Source organism: Garra rufa, chromosome 8 (assembly GCF_049309525.1).
Source record: "Garra rufa chromosome 8, GarRuf1.0, whole genome shotgun sequence".
Lineage (NCBI taxonomy): Eukaryota > Metazoa > Chordata > Actinopteri > Cypriniformes > Cyprinidae > Garra > Garra rufa.
Genome location: NC_133368.1, coordinates 6,248,359 through 6,270,190, shown reverse-complemented (window position 1 = coordinate 6,270,190; position 21,832 = coordinate 6,248,359). Strand labels below are relative to the sequence as shown.

The window sequence follows — 21,832 nt, the reverse complement described above, 5'->3', positions numbered from 1 at the left end:
GAGTATATGCAAATTGCTATTATAAAAACAACTTTTCCAATTTCCAATATTTATGTAATTCTCAAAACTTTTGGCCACGACTGTAGATTCTAGCTGGTCCAGTCTGTTTTAGGTTGGTCTAAATGATTATCTACTTGAACCTTAGTTTGACCTGGTCTTGAACTTGGCTGAAAACCAGTTAAGCCAATTAAGACCACCTTGAACCAGAAAAAAAAAACAGCTTGACCACTTTAAGCACAATATATAATGAGTTTCCAGCAGAGAAGTACTGAAGTGAAGAATATAACTGGAGTTGAATTAGGTTAATTAGTTAATCGTGCAAATTTAAATATCGTGGGTCGTTGAAAAGGCTACAGTAATGAACAGTTCGCCAGAATCAGATTATTAACAGACTCATTTCATTCTTTCCTGCTCATCTCAGCGACTCAGCATTTCACTTCTAGATTCCCAATCTCCCACTCTGAGAGCAGAATTCAATTATGCTGCAAGCTTTGATAACATTCCAGTGAAATCATCCACACTTGTGTTAATTAAAACCTGAGCTGCAACGCTGCATCAGAGACTCGGAAATACAGAGAATATCCAGTAGCTTTCTTCTCTCAATCACACAGCTGGGCTAAAGTGCTTTTGTGATTCTGCTCCTCCAGATTTTTGAGGGTAACACTCACTACGACACCCCAGAGATTCGACGCTTTGACGAAATTGTGGCCCAGTTTATCCGAGTGTATCCAGAGAGGTGGTCCCCCGCCGGCATCGGAATGAGACTGGAGATACTGGGTTGTGACTTGCCAGGTAAGACCTGTCTGTGTATGCTTTATTTATTTATTGCACTGTGTCTTTGGACGTGACACAAAGCAGATTTATAATAATCACGATAAACAATTAATCCGCTGAGTAATAAAAGTTCATTAGCCTAGCTGTAGGCTGTTTACATTGCCTGTGGCAACTTCAGCAAGTTCAGCGTAGCTCATATCATCCAGATTTTACAGTCAGAATTATCCATTTTAATTAAAAATAAACACCCCCCCCCCCCCCAGCTACAGCAGTAGAAAGAAGCAGAGCAGTCCTACAGCCTCTCTGTCACTTCCATCTTTGCTCTCTGTCCCCGATGTCCTTCATATCGCCTCCTCTTGAATCTTTTACCTGTCACAGCATGACGATCAGCCAAAAGGACATGCGGCTGCTCCCTCCGGACCTGGCCTGGGCTCTATAAAGCAGCAGGCCGAGGGGCAGTAATCGACGGGCTGTCTTCATGGCTCTGTGTCTGCAGGAGCGCCGGGGGCGAAGGAGCATTAGAGGAGCTGCTAGAAAGGACGATGTGGGTTGAGACCAGGGGAAGCCTCAGGGCTTGGTGCCCAGGTTTATTAGCATGGCAAGACTGCAGGAGGAGGAAGGCATGATGATGAAAAGTCAGACAGAGCTGGTGCTGGCTCAGGGTTAGTTGGTGGCACTTTGCAGTCAGGAGAAGAGATCCTGGATGAAAGCTTCATGTGTCATCGGCAGTGCTTGGTGCAATACTGGCACAGGTTTACGGAGCCTGTGGGCCATAAATGAATGAGAGCAAAAGATCAAGAGAGAGAAAGAGAGTGATAATCAAAGCGGATGAAAGAAATAAGGGAGGGATCAAAGCCAGTGAGTTAATGAGTGACGAAAAATGGATTGACGGTCGATTGTGTTTGTGTACACATGGTTATGTTTGCGTGAGGGAATGCGATGATAGTACGGTGAGGCTCTGCGGTTCACAACTGCGCACCAGATGTTCAAGACACAGGGGGCTCAATCTACCCCACTCACTGTTGAAACTACAGCCCCAGTTTCTAATCTCCACAGTAAATCTAATCACATACAGATCCCGAGATACACAAACACACTCGTGTGTTATATATACTTCCAAGCGACTTTGAATTCTGTGTATTTTTCTTTGTTTCCGGCCGTACGCACTACATTATGGCTGTTTCTCTTCCTACCATCTGTTATGCGCATCCACGGTGATCACTAACGGAGCCGTTTGACAACAAAAAACATACAGGCCTACGGTTTGAGTGAGATGCTCCTAATTTGGCTCTCTAAAGTTAACTGTACATTTGTACATTTTGGTTGGTTGCAGCTGTGGCGCGAGGGTGAATGAAGCAGGGTTTGAGAGTTTTGTTTTGTGTTTTTTTTTTTTTACTTTTGTAAATTGTGGTTGTTTGCAGCTTTAGTGTGACGGTGAGTGAAGAAGGGTTTTGTTTTTTGTTTTGTTTCATTGTTTTGTTTTTGTTTGCTCATTTTGTTGTTTGTCGTATTGTTTGTTTGCATAAATGTTGCGAGGATGAGTGAAGAAGGGTTTTGTTTCATTGTTTTGTTTTTGTTTTCTCATTTTGTTTGTTGTATTGTTTGTTTAAAGTCATGGTGCAAGGGTGAGTGAAGAAGAATTTTGTTTTGTTTTTGCTTTTGTAAATTGGTTGCTTGCAGTTGTGGTGCAAGTGAGTAAAGAAGCATTTTGTTTTGTTTAATTGTTTTGTTTTTAGTTTTTGGTTTTGTTTTTCCTTTTGTAAATCGGTTATTTCCAGTAATGAAGGTTTTTGTTTTGTTCTCAGCTTGTTTTTACTTTTGTAAATTGTGGTTGTTTGCAGCTTTAGTGTGAGGGTGAGTGAAGAAGGGTTTTGTTTTTTGTTTTGTTTCATTGTTTTGTTTTTGTTTTCTCATTTTGTTGTTGTATTGTTTGTTTGCAGTAATGGTGCGAGGGTGAGTGAAGAAGGTTTTGTTTGTTTGTTTGTTTGTTTCATTGTTTTCTCATTTTGTTTGTTGTATTGTTTGTTTGAAGTTATGGTGCAAGGGTGAGAGAAGAATAATTTAAGAGAATAAAAGAAGAAGAATAAAAAAGGGTTTTGTTTTGGTTAAGTTTGTTTCATTTAATTTAGTTTGTTTTTGATTTTGTTTTTACTAATTGTTTGCAGTTGTGGTGCAAGGCTGAGTGAAGAAGCATTATGTTTTGTTTCATTTCATTGTTTTGTTTTAGTTTTTGGTTTTGTTTTTACTTTTGTAAATTGGTTATTTCTAGTTATAAAGGGTTTTGGTTTGTTTTGTTTTCGGTTACTTTTGTAAATTGTGGTTGTTTGCAGTTATGGTGCGAGGGGGAATGAAGAAGGGTTTTGTTTTATTTTATTTTGTCCGTTTCATTTTATTTAATTTCAGTGTTTTGTTTTTATTTTCGTAAAATGGTTGTTTGCGGTTGTGGTGCAAGGGTGAGTGAGGTTTGTTTTTGTTTTGTTTTGTTTGTTTCATTTCATTGTTTTGTTTTTGTTTTTACTTTCGTAAATTGGTTGTTTGCAGTTGTGGTGCAAAGGTGAGTGAAGAAGGGTTTTGTTTTATTTTGTTTGTTTTTGTTTCGTTTTGTTTGTTTCATTGTTTTGTTGTTGTTTTTACTTTTGTGAATTGGTCGCTTGCAGTTGTGGTGCAAGTGTGAGTAAAGAAGCATTTTCTTTTGTTTCGTTTCATTGTTTTGTTTGTAGATTTTGGTTTTGCTTTTACTTTTACTTTTGTAAATCAATTATTTCCAGTTATACAGATTTATGTTTTGTTTTCGGTTTTATGTTTTGTTTTTATTGTTGTAAATTGTGGTAAATTGTTTGCAGTTAAGGTGTGAGGGTGAGTGAAGAAGGATTTTGTTTTGTTTTGATATTATGCCACTGTTTACACTAGTGTGTTTTTGTTTTTAAACAGTGTTTTGAAATAAAAAACGATCCTGTGTCCACACAGCCTCGTTCTCTGCATTTACAAAAGATCTACGTCCAGACTACACAACTGAAAACGCATGTCACATCCATGCACACTGGGTATGCGTGTAAAAGTATAAACAGGAATTTAGTTGCCAGTCACTGGCGGGTACAACAATGAGCATGATGTACTTGTTTACACGATCGTCAAGGATGCACAGAGCGAATGTGGGCCTCGCCATCGTTTTCAAAAGTTTCTGTGTGTATTCATTGGCTATTGGCAGCAACTTCAATGTGGCTCATCAAGGCGGAATTTACAGACAAAATTATCCGTTTTAATTAAAAATAAACACAACACCCCCAGCTACAGAAGTGTTATATACACTTACATGCGACTTTGAACTGTGTGTATTTTTCTTTCGTACCTTCTTTGTTTCCACCCATACGCATAACATTATGGTTCTTTCGTTTCCTACCATCTGTTATGCACATCCACGGTGATCACTAACGGCACCCGTCCTCAAAGGAGCCGTTTGACAACAAAAAACATACAGACCTACGTTGAAGACCTCGTTTAAGTGAGATGGTCCTAATTCGACTCTCTAAAGCAAACCGTACTTTGGTAAATTGTGGTTGTTTGCAGCTGTGGTGCGAGGATGAGTGACGCAGGGGCCGGGGCTGCTGTTGTTCTGCTTTTGAGGGGCCGTGGGGATTCGTAGAGAGAGAGAGAGAGACGTTAAATATTCACAGTGCTACATCAGTCTCACTTCACTGCACAGAGATGTTTACGCCAATCACACACATCTGCCGCCACGTTCATAGTTGTTGACTGACTGAACGCACACAAACACACATTTAATTTCATGTAATTAGAGGGGTTAATACAAATTGTTATAATGAACACATAACTGTAAAACTGACCATTGTCTCAAGCAAACAATTTCTTTCATCATGGTATCATACCACAGTCTCAAAACAATTTAATGTCCATTTATTTGGTAAGTAGCCATGTACTAAGCAGGTTAATGCCAAGGGTTTATTTGATGATAATGACCATTTAACTCTACATTACATGTGTCAAACTGCAATTATATATCATTAAATATACCGTACTGCTCCTATATACTGTACAAACACACACAAACTAAGGTCATGTATTTATTCTGAGCTGTGGCTAAGCTACGATTTTGTCCCCAAATCCCATCACTCCCCTGGAGGAAGGAAATTTGAAGTGAGGGACACGAAGAGAGAAATAATGAATTGATGAATAAATAAACAGAGGCGTGGCAGACAGACCTTGTGAGAGCAAGACCGTGAAAGACAGAGGGACTTTAGATATTTCAATCAGGCACCCTTGTCTATTATTCATTACTGGACTCACGTCAAGCCAGAGGTTCCTGTCTTTGAGAGAACAGAGGGTGAGAGAGAGAGAGGGGTAGAAAGAAGAAGACAGTGACCTCTGGTGGGTGCAACATGCAAAATTGCAGGAGGTGCAGGGAGACACCTTAAACATAGCATGCAACCCTTGAGAACAAACTCACCTTGCCTTCGCTTCCTTCTCAGGATGAGGTTCTGAGATTCAAGAGAAGAGGGTTGCTGTAGTTTAAAATTGTTGTTTCAGTATGAATCGAGCTAATAAATCCAAATTTATGATGCCGTCGTTTTTTATTGAAGATTTAAAATATGGTTTGATTTTGACAGACTTTTATCATCAGGAGCTATATTTTATGCCTATTACTTAGACATTTAAATAGCTAGCAAAGGCCAAGATGGACAGTGAGTGAGCAAAGCTCTAACCTATTGGTACAACATAAACACACCATACAAGGCTGAACAAGAATGACACACACCTAAATGAGAGAGCAAGAGAACTCATCATGTGCTCAGTGATCATTCTCAGATGTGTGGGCGTGGCCTATAGCTGTCCATCAAGGGAATTGTGGGTGTGGTTTAAGACACAGCATTCCTTGCCTGGGCAGCTGGTGATGTGATGGAAAATTGTTTCCACTTCTTCTCATCTTTGACGAGGAGAGTGTAATCACTTCTCTCTGCTCTCTAGCTCAACCTCATTCTCTCACCAAAACCGAGGCTCTCCCTCACCATCTTCCACTGCTATCTCTCTATCGGGATGGATGCGTGTGAGCTGAAGGACAGCGGGCTCTCCTCATCTAGTTGAATTGGCTCTTTGAAGTTATCAGCCACATGTTTCTATTTAGTGTAGTCCCCCTACACAACCCATGTTAGCACACAGGCATTTACCCACAAAGCCCTCATGTCATTCTTCATATCCTCCCAGTGTAAATATTTAGGTTGATCTCCATTCCTCCCCTCCTCTTTTTTTCCATACAGCACGTCTTTCCAGCTCTTCCTTATATAACGTGTGTCTACTATGGCCTTTAAAGTGTACAGTACAGCTATCCAAAAATTATAAATCTGTCAAACCCCGACTTTCTTTTTGCTGTGGAACACAAAAGAATATATTGTGAAGAGTATTTCAACTGTTTCAAGTATTCTTGCCTAAACAGTGAGAGTCAGTGGAGGCCAAAACAACACTTTTGACTTTCAAAAGACATTCAAAACACAGACATTTTTTAGAATATCATCTTTTGTGTTCTGCAGAAGAAATTAAGTCATACAGGTTTGGAACGTCATGAGCAACATTTATACTGTCATAGTCGTAATTATTGTACATTTTGGCGAATTGGTGGTAAATTCTTCACAAGGCGTGAAATGCGTACCAATAAGTACATATAACTGCAGTTTCCAACAGAAATGAACACTAGAGGCGGTAAAACAGTGAGCATTTTTTGTTTTCTTACACAGTTATGATTACAACTCCATATGTTTCGCTTTCTGAACAGCCGGCACGGAATTGGATTTAGGACACAGAATCCTTGGGTACGAATCTTGTGAAAAACATGACTCTCGATGAAAGACCTAAAAGATGAGAGATCGAAAAACAAGCTAAAACGGCGTGCTTGTGATTGCGTTTTTACATCACATTCGCTTTTGTTCATATTATCAGGTTTAGTGCGGATACATACGGTATTTTAAAATGTCATGGAGCAATAGAGTTATAGCGAAACAAAACCAACGTCACATAAACGTACCATATGTTCCGGGAAAAAAAACGACTCTTTTAGCTGCACTTAGTGGACATTTTATATCGAATATGTCACAAAACGTACATGGCGATACGTATTTCTCATCTTGTGAAAAAGTTCCCACAGGTACGTTTTCGTCATGAGATCCGGTTGTACAAATCGGGTTTGAATTTTAATTTTTGGCTAAACTCTTTGTGTAAAATCTACTGAAACTGTAGCTTAATCATTTTGATTAATGGTTTGCCATCTCTGTTTAACATATGTTTAACATATGCAACACATCTGCGTATAAATATTTAATGAGACAAGCATTAAGAAAGTTTATGACTGGATCTCTGGTGCTAAAGTGCAGTGTATAACCTTAAAAACTCTTTTAAAGTTCATCCTTCTTCATTTTGTAACTGTATGCTCTAAACTTGTTTATATTCGCTCTCCATCGAGCCAGTCGAAGATTGGTTTTATAAATCGCCACTGTTGTTTTGAAGCAGGGTTCTCTGAGGACATCCGTGAATATGAACACTCAGCGCTTGAATATATTTCTAGGCATGTGAAGCATATTTGATATCCATCACCTGGAGATGATTTGTTGGTTTAACTGAGCTCGCGAAGAAAGTCCTTATCGGAGGCCAAGCAAACAGGCCTGTCTGAACTCAGTGTGTGTCTGTGCGTTTGCATTTAGGGACTTTACTAGCTCAGAGATAGCATGATAAACCTTCTGTTACTTTCTGTGTTCAAAAGACACAGAGACAAAAGCTTTAATTAGTTCAGTGCTGCTGGAAAACGCCTTTGTTATTGAATTCCGGAGGCCAAAAGCCTCGTCTTTCAAGTTGGAAATGTTTAATTAGGTTGCCTATGAATAAGCGTCAGTGTTTAAGTATGCGCTTGTGTTTAATGTGGTTGTGACTTGAACGCATTGTTTAAAATACACTCACATCAGCTTTTGATGATCACTTTCAGTGTTGCTGATCAGATCTGACTCCTGTTTTTGTTTGTTACACCACACAAACGCACATCTCCCAAACGCACATCAGTCTTTGTTTTCGCTTGTAATGCAGTGTCTGCTCAAGATCTCAGTCAGCGGTGAAGTACGGTCCGTCCGCCTGCCAGGGGAATAGATTTACTCCAAGGCTTTCTACATAATTGAACATTTTTTCCGTCTTGCTATGAAAACGCTGAGTCAGAGATTGTCGAGGCTCAGCAGGGCCCATGAGAGAGGAACCAAGGCTAACTTTACTCTGTGCCCTGAATCCAGAGGTTAAAAACAAGGTAATCCTTCAGGGCGAGGAGGAGTGATCCCAAAACTAGCCGTTGCTTGTAAATATCTGGTCTGTCTTTGAGACTTGGAAATATTCCATGGCCTTAATGTGTTATCAGGCTGTGAAGGAAATTTCAGGCGACGCCCAGAGAGTTCTGGGATCCAGATCAATTGGCTGCGTCAATAGAGCTTTGGAGCATATTGGAAATCTATTGCCATGTCTTGCTCTGATCCATAGCTTGAGCTTCAGGTATCAGGAGAAATCAGCAGCATATTTCACATAGGGTGGATAGAAATGAGTGTCATTTGAAGAGAAATATCAGGTGTCATTCCTAAAATGCTCTTTAATGTTGTTAAAGATTATCCTAACTGACAAACAAATGAAAATACCAGTTTGATCAGCCTACAATGATACTTGTGCTTATATTGACTCATTCTGTTAACACGCTCTTAAGGGAAACATTCACTACTGCTTAAAAGTGTGCTATCAATAATATTTTATAAAGGAAATTAGTACTTTTATTTAGCAAGAATGCAATAAATGATAAAAAGTGACAGTTAGCCAAATTTTAAGTAGGGCTGTCAGTTTAAGGCGTTAACTTTGTTATGAATACATAACACGATTAAAATGTTTTGTTCCATGTGCTCATTTCCTGCTCCCGGTTTTGTTTATTTGTTCATTTTGCAGTATTTTATTTAATAAACTTCATTCGTTCAGTTACTCTGGTTCTCCTCGTCCATCTTCACTCCTCAACCAGCCAGACTGTGACACTGGCAGATTTAGTTTTTTTTTAGAGTATAATTTAATAAAAAAATTTAGAAATAAAATATAATAGGAATAGTTCACCCAAAAAATAAAAATTCGGTCATTATTTACTCACCCTCATGTCGTTTCAAAACTTTCTTTTGTGAAACATAAAAGAATTTTGAAGACTGTCTTCTTTTATGTTCCATATTTTACGTTGGGCCGTTATAGCTTAAATGTTTGTGTAATTCATTTTATGTTGAATCAAATATAATATTATTTCTAAAGCTAATTTTTTTCAATCTCTACTTAATACTTTCTCATTTAACATAAAATAGCTTTAAATCACCTTTTGTGGGTAGTTTCACAGTCAAATTTATTTTGCGATTAATTTGATTAATTAATCGAAACATCATGTAATTAATTAGATTAAAATTATTATAGACTAACTAGCTCTAATTTTAACTGCTTTCTACATTAATAATACAAAACGTATTTGTGAGCAGCAAATCAGCATATTAGAATGATTTCTAAAGAATAAAGTGACACTAAAGACTGAAAATGCAGTGTTTTCTGTATTTGGTAAGCAAGAGACTTTTCATTAAAACATTAAAAAAGTCTTACCGACCTCAACCATTGAAATGGTATTGTACATTAGTTGGGACAGGAGTGTGTCACACTTAATGCATGTGAGACTAAAGAATAAAAGGTGTGTTAGGTGAGAGAGAGAGAGCTTTCGGTTTGCAGATATCCAGGACTTGCTGGGAGGTTAATTGCATTTGTAAAGGGCAGAAAATTAATAGAGTTTAATGTCAGAAGCAGCCAGCTGGTGCATCCCTTTCATGTACGCAGCCGCTTATAGAAATTAATAACATATTAATATTACAGTAGGCCTCTCCTTTTCATGTTGTGCTAAAGTGTCTACATGATTAGTGTTACGCCACTCACGTATTTGCCAATTAAGCGGGGAATTGTTAAGAGTAATGACATTAATGACTTTAAGAGCTGACAATCATTACTCATTTACGCCTCGTTGTCTCTAAATCTTCATTCGCTCGATCCCCCGCGGGGAACGAAGAGAGATGCAACGGCTGATTTAACATTTTCTGTCATAACAAATTATCACCGCAGAAACCACGCAAGAGCACTGTTGCAACTGCAGACACTGAAGTTTTTGTTGCCGTCTGGCTTTTGTTGTTTTGGCCAAAACTCAACATTAATTCATAGACGAGAGAAAGAAAAGAAATAAGGCTAAAGGAGTGAAATGAAGTCAGAGAAGGGAACCTCTTTAAAAGTTTTGTGACTCATGGAAAATAGCTGCGGCAGTGGTTTCACATTTAAAGGCATTGTGGGTAACTGGTACAGTGGTCTGAGGTGTAATGGCAGTGGTGATGAGCCATTTCTTCGCCCCAGTCTACAGAAGATACTTTCTCAATCTCAGTTAGTGCACTTCACAGTAAATAGTTCTCAGATGCTCATGATTTTTTTTTTCGAGTTGTGGTTTTGTAATATTTCTCTTATTGTAAACGCACAATGTGTGCATGTGGTGCATGTGCACATTTTTAATTGTCTCAGTCTGGTTTGCGTGTGTCTGGTGGTTGTGGCCACTTTTTGCAGGACAGATGCTGGTGTGCATGCATGCCTGTGTGCGTTCATGTGTGATTATTCTGTCATTTTATTTTTATTTGAGGAGTTTTTGCCTATGTGTGTAAGTTAGGAAGACTTCTGTACAAATCAGGATTTTCTTTAGAGTGCCTCATAAGGCTACTGTAAATGTCTTATTTCTAATATGGGCTGTTTTGTACTTTCTTTCAGAATCTACAACCATTCCTGACACTGCCACACCTACCCTTCTTCCTCACGAGGAGTCAAGTACCGCCCACAGGACACCAGGTAATCAAACAGAGCACCTTACCAGAATAAAGTTTTTATTCTTATCTACAGTTGAGGTCAAAAGTTTACATACACCTTGCAGAATCTGCAAAATGTTAATTATTTTACTAAATTAAGAGGGATCATACAAAATGCATGTTATTTTTTATTTAGTACTGACCTGAATAAGATATTTCACATAAAAGATGTTTACATATAGTCCACAAGAGAAAATAATAGTTGAATTTATAAAAAGTACCCCATTCAAAACTTTTTGAATTTGAAGATCAGGGTAAATTTGACTTATTTTGTCTTCTGGGACACATGTAAGCATCTTCTGTATCTTCTAAAGGGCAGTACTAAATACTTTTTTTTGGCAAAATTAGACAAATGTACACATTTTCATTATGTTCAAAAGTTTTTACCCCCTGGCTCTTAGTGCATCGTTTTTCCTTCTGGAGCATCAGTCTTATGGACAATATGTAAACGTCTTTTATGTGAAATATCTTATTCAGATCAGTACTAAATAAAAAATAACTCTTATTTTGGTAAAATAATGTAGGTTTTACAAGGTGTATGTAAACTTTTAACCTCAACTGTATGTGTATTACAAAGACTCGAAACTTCACTGACATGTATTGAGAATATCAAGTGGAGCATGTCTTTCGATTTAATCATGGGTGTTTATATAAGCAAGCATTTTAGTATATCACACATGCGCACTTTTATTTACAGTACTCTGCAGTTCAATTGCAGCCTTGCTTTTCCCAGAGCTCTAATAACAGATTGCCGCCCCTCCATTTGTACACACTCATGTGTTGATGAGTAGAAGCTCGCAGCATGAACGCTAACATTATGCTAACTAGCATAGCAGCATGCCTTTGGATGGATGGCTGACGGAGGCCCGCTAAATGCTGAGGCACAGCGCTCCATGTAGATGAGGCTGTGCTGGAGTCTGTCGGTGTCTGCATGTTAATACAGCTCCAGCAGCAGCAGAGCCAGTCAGTGTGTATAACAGTGAGGCTGGAATCGTTCACATAGAGTCAGACAGTAAACTGTCTGGAATTTATCATGTACGGTGAGACACGGAATCACAAACGGAATTGTAGAATCCAGTCATAAAATGGAATTTACTGTATAACGCGAATGACGAATGTCATGGAATATGCCAAATTGTGGATGAATAAATCAAAAATAGTTCACGAGTTCGCTCTTACATATAATAAACGCCGTAAAAGTTAAGCGTGTTTGGCGTGCTGTCCGGGAGAGGGCTCTGAGCTCGGTAGTCATTCCCGAGCCCGGGGCACTCCCCCTGCCCAGGGAGAGGGGTCCGAGCTCGGCATTTGGCCCGAACCCAACAGCGCTCCCCCCTAGCTGGAGGTGAAGAGAAATATAAAAGGGGGGGTGGGAGGGATGCTGAAATCAGAGATAAGTGAAGGTAGGACTGCTTGGTTATTTAAAGGGACTGTAGTGATTGGATAGGGAGTGTGATTGCTGATGGTGAATTGGCCGTGTTAATTATCTGCGCGAGCTCCTCCCGAAATTTGTTAACAAAACATCACGTCCGTACATTTAAATCAAAATGCAATATGGACTAGTGTCTGTGAATATTAAGCCAAAAATACTATTTAAATATGAATTCTGCATGCTCTGCGTGTTTCTGTGTGAATGAATGGGGCAGACACGTGGTTTTGTTTACTACACACATACTGTGGTGTTTTCAGCCACTGACGACTCATTATATGAGTACATGAGCACAAACATATTCTCTAGAACAGTGTTTCCCAAACTTTTTTTCTGGGGACCCACATTTTAAAGTCGATAAATCCTTGTGACCCAATAAACATTAGGCCCATATAGTTCATATATCACGAAGAGAATTTATGCATTAACAAAATATGTATGACCATTTTTAAGGTCATGCTTCCACTTAACTATTTAAAAAAGATACAGATATTTGACAAAGCACTTTTTTTTTTTATTTAAGTAAAATGCAGATTTGCAGAAAATTCTGTTTACCACAAACACAATATTTATCTGTTATTTTGATTTCAAATCCAAAAGTGCTTTTTCAGCATTGTGATCCTCTTTTATCACAGTAAACTAATACAATAACAGACATATTCACGTTTAAATTCAATAAAAAACAACGTATTATTCAATGCACTTGACTTCTAGATTTGTATATTAAGTTGCTCAAGCAAGTTGCAACACATTTAAACACAACATAGGGAAGCTTTAGCTTCCTTTTCTAATTGAAATTGGACTTTCAAAAATATTTTAATTAAAACTTACCACAGACAGAAACAGTCAGCTCTCATGCTTTTCTTTCGCACTAAATCTTTATTAAAAAAAATCCTTAAAAGAACTTTTCTACCTGGACAAGTGCACGTATTATGTTGCCTTTTTCTTTAAAACTGCACTTTTCCTTATTTTAAACCTAGCAAAAAGCCACGTGTTGACTGTGAAATAGTGGACTTCATTTATATGCATTTATGGGACATTTTCGTGTCAATCCATGTTCATTTTTACAGCGAACAATGCACTGTCACTTTAATTCAGCACATGCAGCGCTTGCAGCACATTAAAAAATAGACTCTGCCTAAACGATCGCTGCTCTGCTGCAAACGCACTGCTTCTGGGACGTACTGCCGGACAGCAACCGCGTGCAGTGTGAACGCTCCAATCCGTTAACATGGGTGGGGGAAAAAATACGCAATGCACACTCACTGCAGATGGAGTATGAAACAGGCGATGCAGATCGCAGCTAAAGAACAACAACAAAAAAGAAAGCAGAAGAAAACGACGAGCTCCCTCGTGCGGCTAATAGGTGAACTACACATATACATTTTAATCAAGAGTATATAGCGCACTGAAAAATAGTGCTCGACTTGGCGACCCATACAAAATCTCCCGTGACCCACTTGTGGGTCGGGACCCCGCCTTTGGGAATGACTGCTTTAGAATATGTTTTTATTGAGAAAAACTATCCTCATATCATATACAAACAGCAACTTAAAGGTCTTCACAGCAACCCGTCAAAATAAAAGTTTGGTTTAACTTGAAGAAATTGTGACAGAAAAAATATTACTTAATGTAATGATAATACTACTAATAAAATTATTATTAAAACATTATTTTTAATGAATATGTATCACATATAGTCAAAATGCAATCTGTCACATACAGTGGGAAACAAATCTGTATAGATACAGTGAGACAGGAATCTGTGTATGGAGAATGAGACAAATCTGTTCATATCTAAAGTTGAATTGAATTAAATCAGTTGTGCCGTTAGACAAATATGTCTATAGATTTCATGAGGCACATACAGTATGTGTGTGTTATGGGAGAGCCTACAGCAGGGTCTGAGGTCATGGAAAATGAATATAATCTGGTTTGCTCTCTCTGTTTCTCTCTCCCCAGCTCCCACCACGCTCTCGTCTCTGGGTGGTCTGTGTGACTTTGAGCAGAGTATGTGTGGATGGACCCATGACCCCATGTCTGATCTGAAGTGGTCTCTATATAGTTCCTCTAGTCCGAGTCTGGACCTGACACTGGGATCTGACAGTAAGTCCATCTTTAAAAAAAAATATTGCATAGCATAAAGCAAACAACCAAAAGTTTACACTAAATCTCTTGAAACATAAACATTGGGAATTTAAGGATAGCATTGGAAATATCAGAAACTTTGAAAAGGCAAGTGTGCTTGTCTAGTAAGAACTGTTGAGAAAATAAACAAGGACAGTGGTAGAAGTTCTTACTGTGAACGCACTGCACGAAAGACGTTTTCAGACCTTCCTTTGCCCTTGTCCTCTTTACTAGCATCTACGCACACACAAGCGCTCACCTCTCATATTCTATCCATCCGTCTCATTACCGCTGTGTAATTAATGTGATAGTTGAAATCTGGGAATAGTATCTGTCACTCTCTCAGTCCATCCTCGCTCCTCCTCTGGGAGTTTGTTCATTTCTTCATATCCCTGAGCTTACCTGACCTTTATCAAGCCTTGCTTGAAAAAAAAAATATGCTTCACTAATTCTGAAGTATACAGTTCTCCATGTTTTCCATCCTTTCTTGGAGCACTCTGCCTTGTGAGGCTGTTAAAACAATCTTGCGCAGTTTTCCACGTCAGTTTTTAAAGAGAGATCCAGGAGTCAAAAGGAAAGAATCTTCTTCTGTTTTAACCATTCCAAAACTAAGTGCACCCCCAAGCCCAAGAGTTTCTCTTGTGTTTTTTCACTCTCTTTTACACCAGAGGTGTCACTTCACATTCCTCACTTTCTCCAAACAAACTGTGTAGATCCCCTAACACAAAAAAAACTGAAAGTACTTAAGCTCAATTTCACACATTGTTGGGGGTTGAAATATGTCTGAATTCAATTCATAACACGAGTACACAATGCATGCCTAACATTGCTGCAAGTAGTGCTTTAGTACTTCAGCAGTAGTCTTTCAAGTCAAAGGGTCAAGGTTTGGCTGGTATCTTATTAGTGAAATAACAAATGTGAGATATAAAATATCTAAAAGACACAGAAATGTGCTTCCACAGTTTTACCAGTATTTTTTTCCCTTTCATACTTGTAGAGTATGTTTCTGGCTTCACTTCCCAGCATCCCTGGACAAAAGCTGCTCAACTCATTCACTTTATAGCACAACTCACTCCAATAAAACATCACAGTGAGCTGTAGAGCCTGTGGCTCCTGGAACAGCACTCCAGAGTGTTCATACCCCAGTGTTTTAACCAGGAAACGGAAAACCAGAGGTCCAGAAAGGGTTAATACGCAGGCAGCCTAATTAACTCTAGGTGTAGTAGGTTCTACTTAAAAACAATAATCCCAGAAGTACCTTTCCCTGCCCTCGGGTTACTTCACAGGCACATCAGCCTAAGCTCTGGGCCTCTGAGCTACAATGAACTTTCCCTATGAAAGGATAATTAATTTTCTTATATGTATACTCAAGATCAAACAGAAGAAGTTATTTTGAAATAATTAAATGTGTAATCTATTTAGGCATCTCGTGCAGGAGCACCAGTGATGGACTGATCTCAGGGCTGTATTTCAAATAAGTTTGGGATGAGAAATGTGTCAAAGTAGGGCAAACGGAAAGAATTCTTCGTACATCAGTGGAAGGTGGGAGCTTCCGTATTATAGCTGAGCCAGCGTGGGTAATGATGATCATTTTTGGTGCCATGCTGTCCAGTCCGATCACTCACAAAGTGTTTTCCAGCCTCCTCTCTGATCATCGTTCTCCCGTTCATTTTTCTTCCGCTTTACTAAGATCGGGAAATGACAGAGGTTGTGTTGTAAGGACTCTTTCCACTGAACACAGAGGGGATGTGCTTTTATGTCAGAGCTTATTTTATACTTCCCTCCTTCCAAAAAAAAATCAATTATTTATCACTTAGCAAATATAAAAACATACCAGAATGCTTAATGCAAAGAAAAAGGGAGAATAAAAACAAGCTTACAGTGATTTACTAAGTATGACATTCTTGTTGGTTTAGGTTTGGAGAGTTAGGAACATGTTTCTTTGACAGCAGTGTTGTTCCAGGACCAACAAAAGATGTTTAACATCATCACTTGTCTCATTCTCCCTGCAGATTTTGGAAATTTCCTGTACGTGGAGGCGAGTCCCAAGTCAGAGCCGCAGCGCGCGCGGTTAATGAGCCCGTCTGTGGGACCCGAGCGCCGTCCCGTCTGTCTGCTCTTCTACTACCAGCTGCAGGGTGAAGGTCAGGACAGCCTCCGCGTGCTGCTCCGGGACGACGACCAGGAGGAGACGCTGCTCTGGGCGTTGAAAGGAGACCAGGGGCCCATGTGGAGAGAAGGCCGCACTATCCTGCCTCAGTCCCCTAAAGAATATCAGGTATGACAAATGATAGAAATTGACTTGAGAGCTACACAAGATGAACTGAATGTAGTCTTTAATTCTCTTTCTTCTCTTTTTCATTTGTAAGGTTGTCATCGAGGGTTTCTTCGAGCGTGGCAGTCGAGGGCACATCTGGGTTGACAACATCCATATGAGCTCCAGCATCGAGCTTGAACAGTGTACACGTAAGTATTAACATCTGGGGCTTTCTTTGTCTCGCTGTCTTTCTCTCTTTCAACCGTCAACCACCATAATTGTCACCAGGGACCAAAATCAACACCTGGCAAGGAAGTAATATTTGCTTTGACAAGAAAAAAGCTTTTAATCAAGCCACTAAAACTAAAATTCAATTGAAGGATTAGTTCACTTCCAGAATTAAAAATTGTTGATAATTTACTCCCCCATGCCATCTAAGTTGTTTATGTCTTTCTTTCTTCAGTCGAAAAGAAAGTAAGGTTTTTTCCTAGGATGTACTTCAATTGGGATCAATGGGTTGAAGATCCAATTTACAGTGTTAATGCAGCTTCAAAGGGTTATACAAGATCCCAGCCAAGAAAAAAGGGTCTTATCTACTGAAATGATTGGTCATTTTCTAAAAAAAAAAAATGTAAAATTGTATATTTTTAACCACAAATGCTCGTCTTGCACTAGCTTTATGCGGAAAGGTCACACATGAAATAGGTAAAAGTACTGACCCAGTTTTTACAAAGTGAACGTGCAAAGAAAGTCAAATGGTTTTAACAAAAAAAGGTAATACAGCAATGTTGGACGATTTTGGATGAGAAAACGAGGTGGATTTTTTGAACCGAAGTACACAAGTGAAGAACTATCCATGTGTGACCTTTCAAATGTGATTACGAAATGCGTAAGTCATGGACGAGCATTGCAGAGCTAGTGCAAGACGAGCATTTGTGGTTAAAAAGTATGTACATTTTCATTTTTTTTAGAAAATGACACATCGTTTCACTAGATAAGAGCCTTATTCCTCGGCTGGAATTGTATAACGCCCTTCGAAGCTGCTTTGAAACTGCAATTTGGACCTTGAATTTCAACCCGTTGGACACCATTGAAGTCCACTATGTGGAGAAAAATCCAGGACTGTTTTCCTCAAAAACCTTTCTTTTTGACTGAAGAAAGAAAGACATGAACATCTTGGATGACATGGGGGTGAGTAAATAACCAGGATTTTTTTATTCTGCAAGTGAACTAATCATTTTAATACAAACTTTAAAAAAATCAGGGGGAAAAAACATTATCATTTGTATTTACTTTATGTAAAAAATAAAATTAAAAATATATATTTTTTGCACAGTTAAAAATATTTATAGATTTTGAGAAAAAAAAATACCCAAATAAAAAAAAAATTGTATCCCACATATCATCAGGCGATCCATTCTGTTTTCCACACCCACCCTATCCTTGCCATTCAAGCCCAAGAAAAAATTAATCACACAGAAAGTGTTTTTCAAGTGCTCGGCTCGCACAAAAAGCTGAAAACTAGGCCACACTCACCCTGTGGGCTCTGATCCCAATCTATGTTTCATTAGTTTCTTTTCCTTCTTCTCTCTTATTTGTAAACAGAGCTTTCCAGAGCCATGCCAGGGAATACAGGCAGGCCTGCTCTCGACGGTGTAGCTTTTCACAAACACAGAACAGACATTAATGTTTGCTACACGGCCAGTCACTAACAATGCTGTGAAGGTTATTTACTGAGCAAAAAATTGCTGTTCCCACTGAGAACGTATGACTTATTATATTTAAACTGTGATCAGCAAAAGTAGCATTAGTTATGAATCAAAATTGATGTGAGCTGTCATACGCACTTTCATTCAGTTGCTCACGTACACGTTTCCGCCACAGGCTCCCAGCTTTGGGACTGCTCTTATTAATTAAAGCTGTTCGATGTGAATGCGCCAGCTCTGTGTCGCTGCCAAATCTGTCCCCTGCCTCTCCGCAGAGTTCCTTTTTAAAGCGACGGCATTCCAAACATTCTGAACTGGCATTCTGTTTCCCTGGCATTCTGAGTGTGTGCGCTACACAGTTTGCCAAATGACACACAGCCCAATCCCATTCCCAATCTTTCGGTTTCTCCTTAACCTGTGTTTGTTATTTCAGACCCCTCTACAAGACAAAAGTCTTTATGATGGGTTTCTGAGGAGTTCTGTTGATAGTTGTACATAGTAAGCTGTAGGGCATTTGTAATGAATACCACACAGGAAATGTTCCTACATGACAAATATCACTCAAATAGGTGTCTTGAGATATCAGGAAATATATTTAGCCAGTTAGAGTCGAAGAGAGTGAAATGGTTAACATTGCTTACAGCACCTCAAAAATTCATTTTGTCAAGGAATCTGAGCTCCAGAGTAATTTATTCATATGATATTAATCATACTCAGTCACATGTGTCAGAATTCCATCTGCACCATTGTTATTTATGTGAATATATTTCATTTGTGCCAGTTTCTTTAACTAATCTTTCTTTCGTTTCTTCTCATTTCAGAACCCTTCGCTGCATTCCCCCCTGAAATGACTGGTGAGTTTTCTGGCATATTGTCATTTCCTGTGCCAATGTTTGTGCTTCCTGCTTGTTGCCTAGCAGCTTGCATCACTTTGAGAATCATTATACTTTTGGTTGAGCTTTACACCAGCAGCACATAGGGATTCTGTAAATTCTCTTTCCAATCTCACAACAAAGTTTAAATGAAGTCAGATTCAGCGCCGGGGCAGTTTATGTGTTTATTTGTGCTTTCGGTGACGGTGGTGCCTTTATGTCAAATCATTGCTGTCATGATTGTTGTCCTCACCATCATTGTTGTCATATGGATATTTGGAGCATGGGCTGTATCCCAGCATGCATCTGTAGCCCCACATCTTGTGCTGTGTTTATATGGTGTCGGTGTCATGCCTAAACATCATCAAATGTGGCCGTAGTTCAGTTGGCATATTACCCCTTGTATGTCACCCCTTGAGATTTCAATATGATTTCTCACCAAATTTTCTAATAACAGTGTTCGTACAAGGTGCTTAAAGTAAAAGGGAAAAACAGGAAAACTTTTGAAAAATAGCAATATTCCTAAAGAGGTTCTTGAAAAGTGCTTGAATTACTGAAAGTTAATGTATCTTTGAAATGTTTAAATTTGTCAATAAGCATGCAAAAATCTTTTTACGCCTTTTTAACCTTTTTTGCTTATCACGGTTCATGTCAAAAAACAATCAAGCTAGGCAAGTAGTACTCACAGTGTTGTGTAAACATGGCTGAAGATGTGAAAAGAGGAACAGATGAAGCAAATCAATTTAGTCATTTACGCTGGAACCGCTCCGATTGATTCAAACTCGTGACTTGGATTATTCACTATCAAAAACCAGATCAAATTAAAAGCCATTCATTTTCTAATATCAACATCACTTGTAACCATTTTAAAAAGCATGTTTCGAAACTCCATTGCGTCGCAAAATTATTTACTGTTTTGAAGTGCTCCGATCGTATTGCATATCGCTCAATCATTTGATTTAGATCAGAATTGGTTCGTGAATCATTTGTCAAATTGAATGATTTATAAAACTATTTGTAATACGCGTTTCGAAGTCCCGATTTAAATCAAATGATTTGCGATCCGAGTCCTAATCTGAAATGATGGTTGGCAAATCTTTATTCGGATTGGGACTTCAGAGCATGGATCGCAAAGCATTTGATTTAAATCTAAACTTTGGAGCATGGATCATGAATCATTTAATTTAGATCAGAACAGAGTAGGTTTGTGAATCTTTAGCATTAGATCAGAACTTCGGCGCACAGATCGCGAATCATTTGATGCAAATCAGGATTTCAGATTTCCGAATCTTTTTTTTTTCTCAAACTGTTGAAAACATAAAAAAAATTATATATTTTTTTTATCTCTTTCTCTTTTTTTTTAAATTTGAAATAGAAGACATTGTTCGATAAGTGAGATCCCTTGTAAATCTAAAAAGTAGCTTGAGAAGTCTTTGAAAGTCCTGGAATTTCATTTTATAGTACTGTATCTGTACGAACCCTGTAGTAATAATAATAATAATATTTTTTTGTGTTGCATCTTAAATATATAAATTGCTATTCAAGGTGCTTCACAGGTTGGAACATAAAATGGAAAAAACAAATAGACACATCATCTGTCTATTTTTTCCCTATGGAATTTTAAAGGGATAGTTTTAAATGAAAAGTCATTCATTACTTACCTTCATGTCATTCCAAATCCAAAAAGACCTTTGTTTATCTTCAGAACACAAATTAAGATATTTTTGGTGAAATCCAAAAGCTTTCTAACTGCATTGACAGCATCGCAACTACCACTTTCAAGTCCCAGAAAGTTAGTAAGGTAATCATTAAAATAGTCCGTGTGACATCAGTGGTTTAACCGTAATGTTATGAAGCTACGAGAATACTATTTATGCACAAAGAAATCATGGTACTGTCATGAACGCATGTCAAAGACTGACACGGGAAGGGAAGAAATTGTTGAATAAAGTCAATATTTTTGTTTTCTTTGCACACAAAAAGTAATTCAGTAGCTTCATAACATTACGGTTGAACCACTGGACTGTTTTAACGATGTACTTACTACCTTTCTGAGCCTTGAACATGTCAGTTGCGTTGCTGTCAGATTACCTCAAAAATATCTTCATTTGTGTTCCGAAGATGAACGAAGGTCTTATGGGTTTGGAACGACATGAGGGTGAGTAATTAATGACAGACATTATGACTTTTTAAAACTATTTCTGTCTTCCGATTTATGATATCTTTCCTCTGGGGTGACATTGCACTGTTATGCTCCAGCAAATAAATACTTTTAGAAAAGTTACTATACTAACAATTTTAAAACACTGTAATGAGAACAGCAAAACTCTAATATCGACGGTACACATCAAGTGTGTGAGCATTGCATTGGTGGTGTGCGTGAGCTGCTGTGCTGCTATGGATGTCGTACGTGTATTCCCCAACAGCTGTATGATTGCGGTCAATCACATTCAGCTGCAGTGGAATAATCCTCACACACTCCATTTGAAATGATTGTGGAGCACACAAGCCCACTAATAACGTATTCCTTTAGTAACTACCTCCCTTTCTTTTAATTGAAGTGGAAATGATTCCCACAGTGAGTAGATCCATTTTCCCATAGCAGTCAGAATTCCTAGATTACATGCATGTTTATGCATAGACGAGAGAAAGATGAAATGGGGGGAATAGTAAGAGTGATTGGTGGAAGTTTGTGTGTGTGTGTGTGTACACAAGTGTGATGGGTGAGCAGT

General features: G+C 38.5%; 1 protein-coding gene across 2 annotated transcripts in view; it reads left to right on the top strand.

The window, feature by feature from the left end:
* The window catches only part of nrp2b (neuropilin 2b), a 91,567-nt gene that overhangs the window by 61,947 nt on the left and 7,788 nt on the right, over nucleotides 1-21,832 (top strand). For both annotated transcript variants that reach the window (XM_073845264.1, XM_073845265.1), the window contains exons 10-15: nucleotides 648-792; nucleotides 10,618-10,695; nucleotides 14,101-14,244; nucleotides 16,278-16,543; nucleotides 16,635-16,731; nucleotides 19,050-19,082. In XM_073845264.1, coding sequence (XP_073701365.1) covers nucleotides 648-792; nucleotides 10,618-10,695; nucleotides 14,101-14,244; nucleotides 16,278-16,543; nucleotides 16,635-16,731; nucleotides 19,050-19,082 — 763 coding nt within the window. The remainder of the gene's footprint in view (nucleotides 1-647; nucleotides 793-10,617; nucleotides 10,696-14,100; nucleotides 14,245-16,277; nucleotides 16,544-16,634; nucleotides 16,732-19,049; nucleotides 19,083-21,832) is intronic.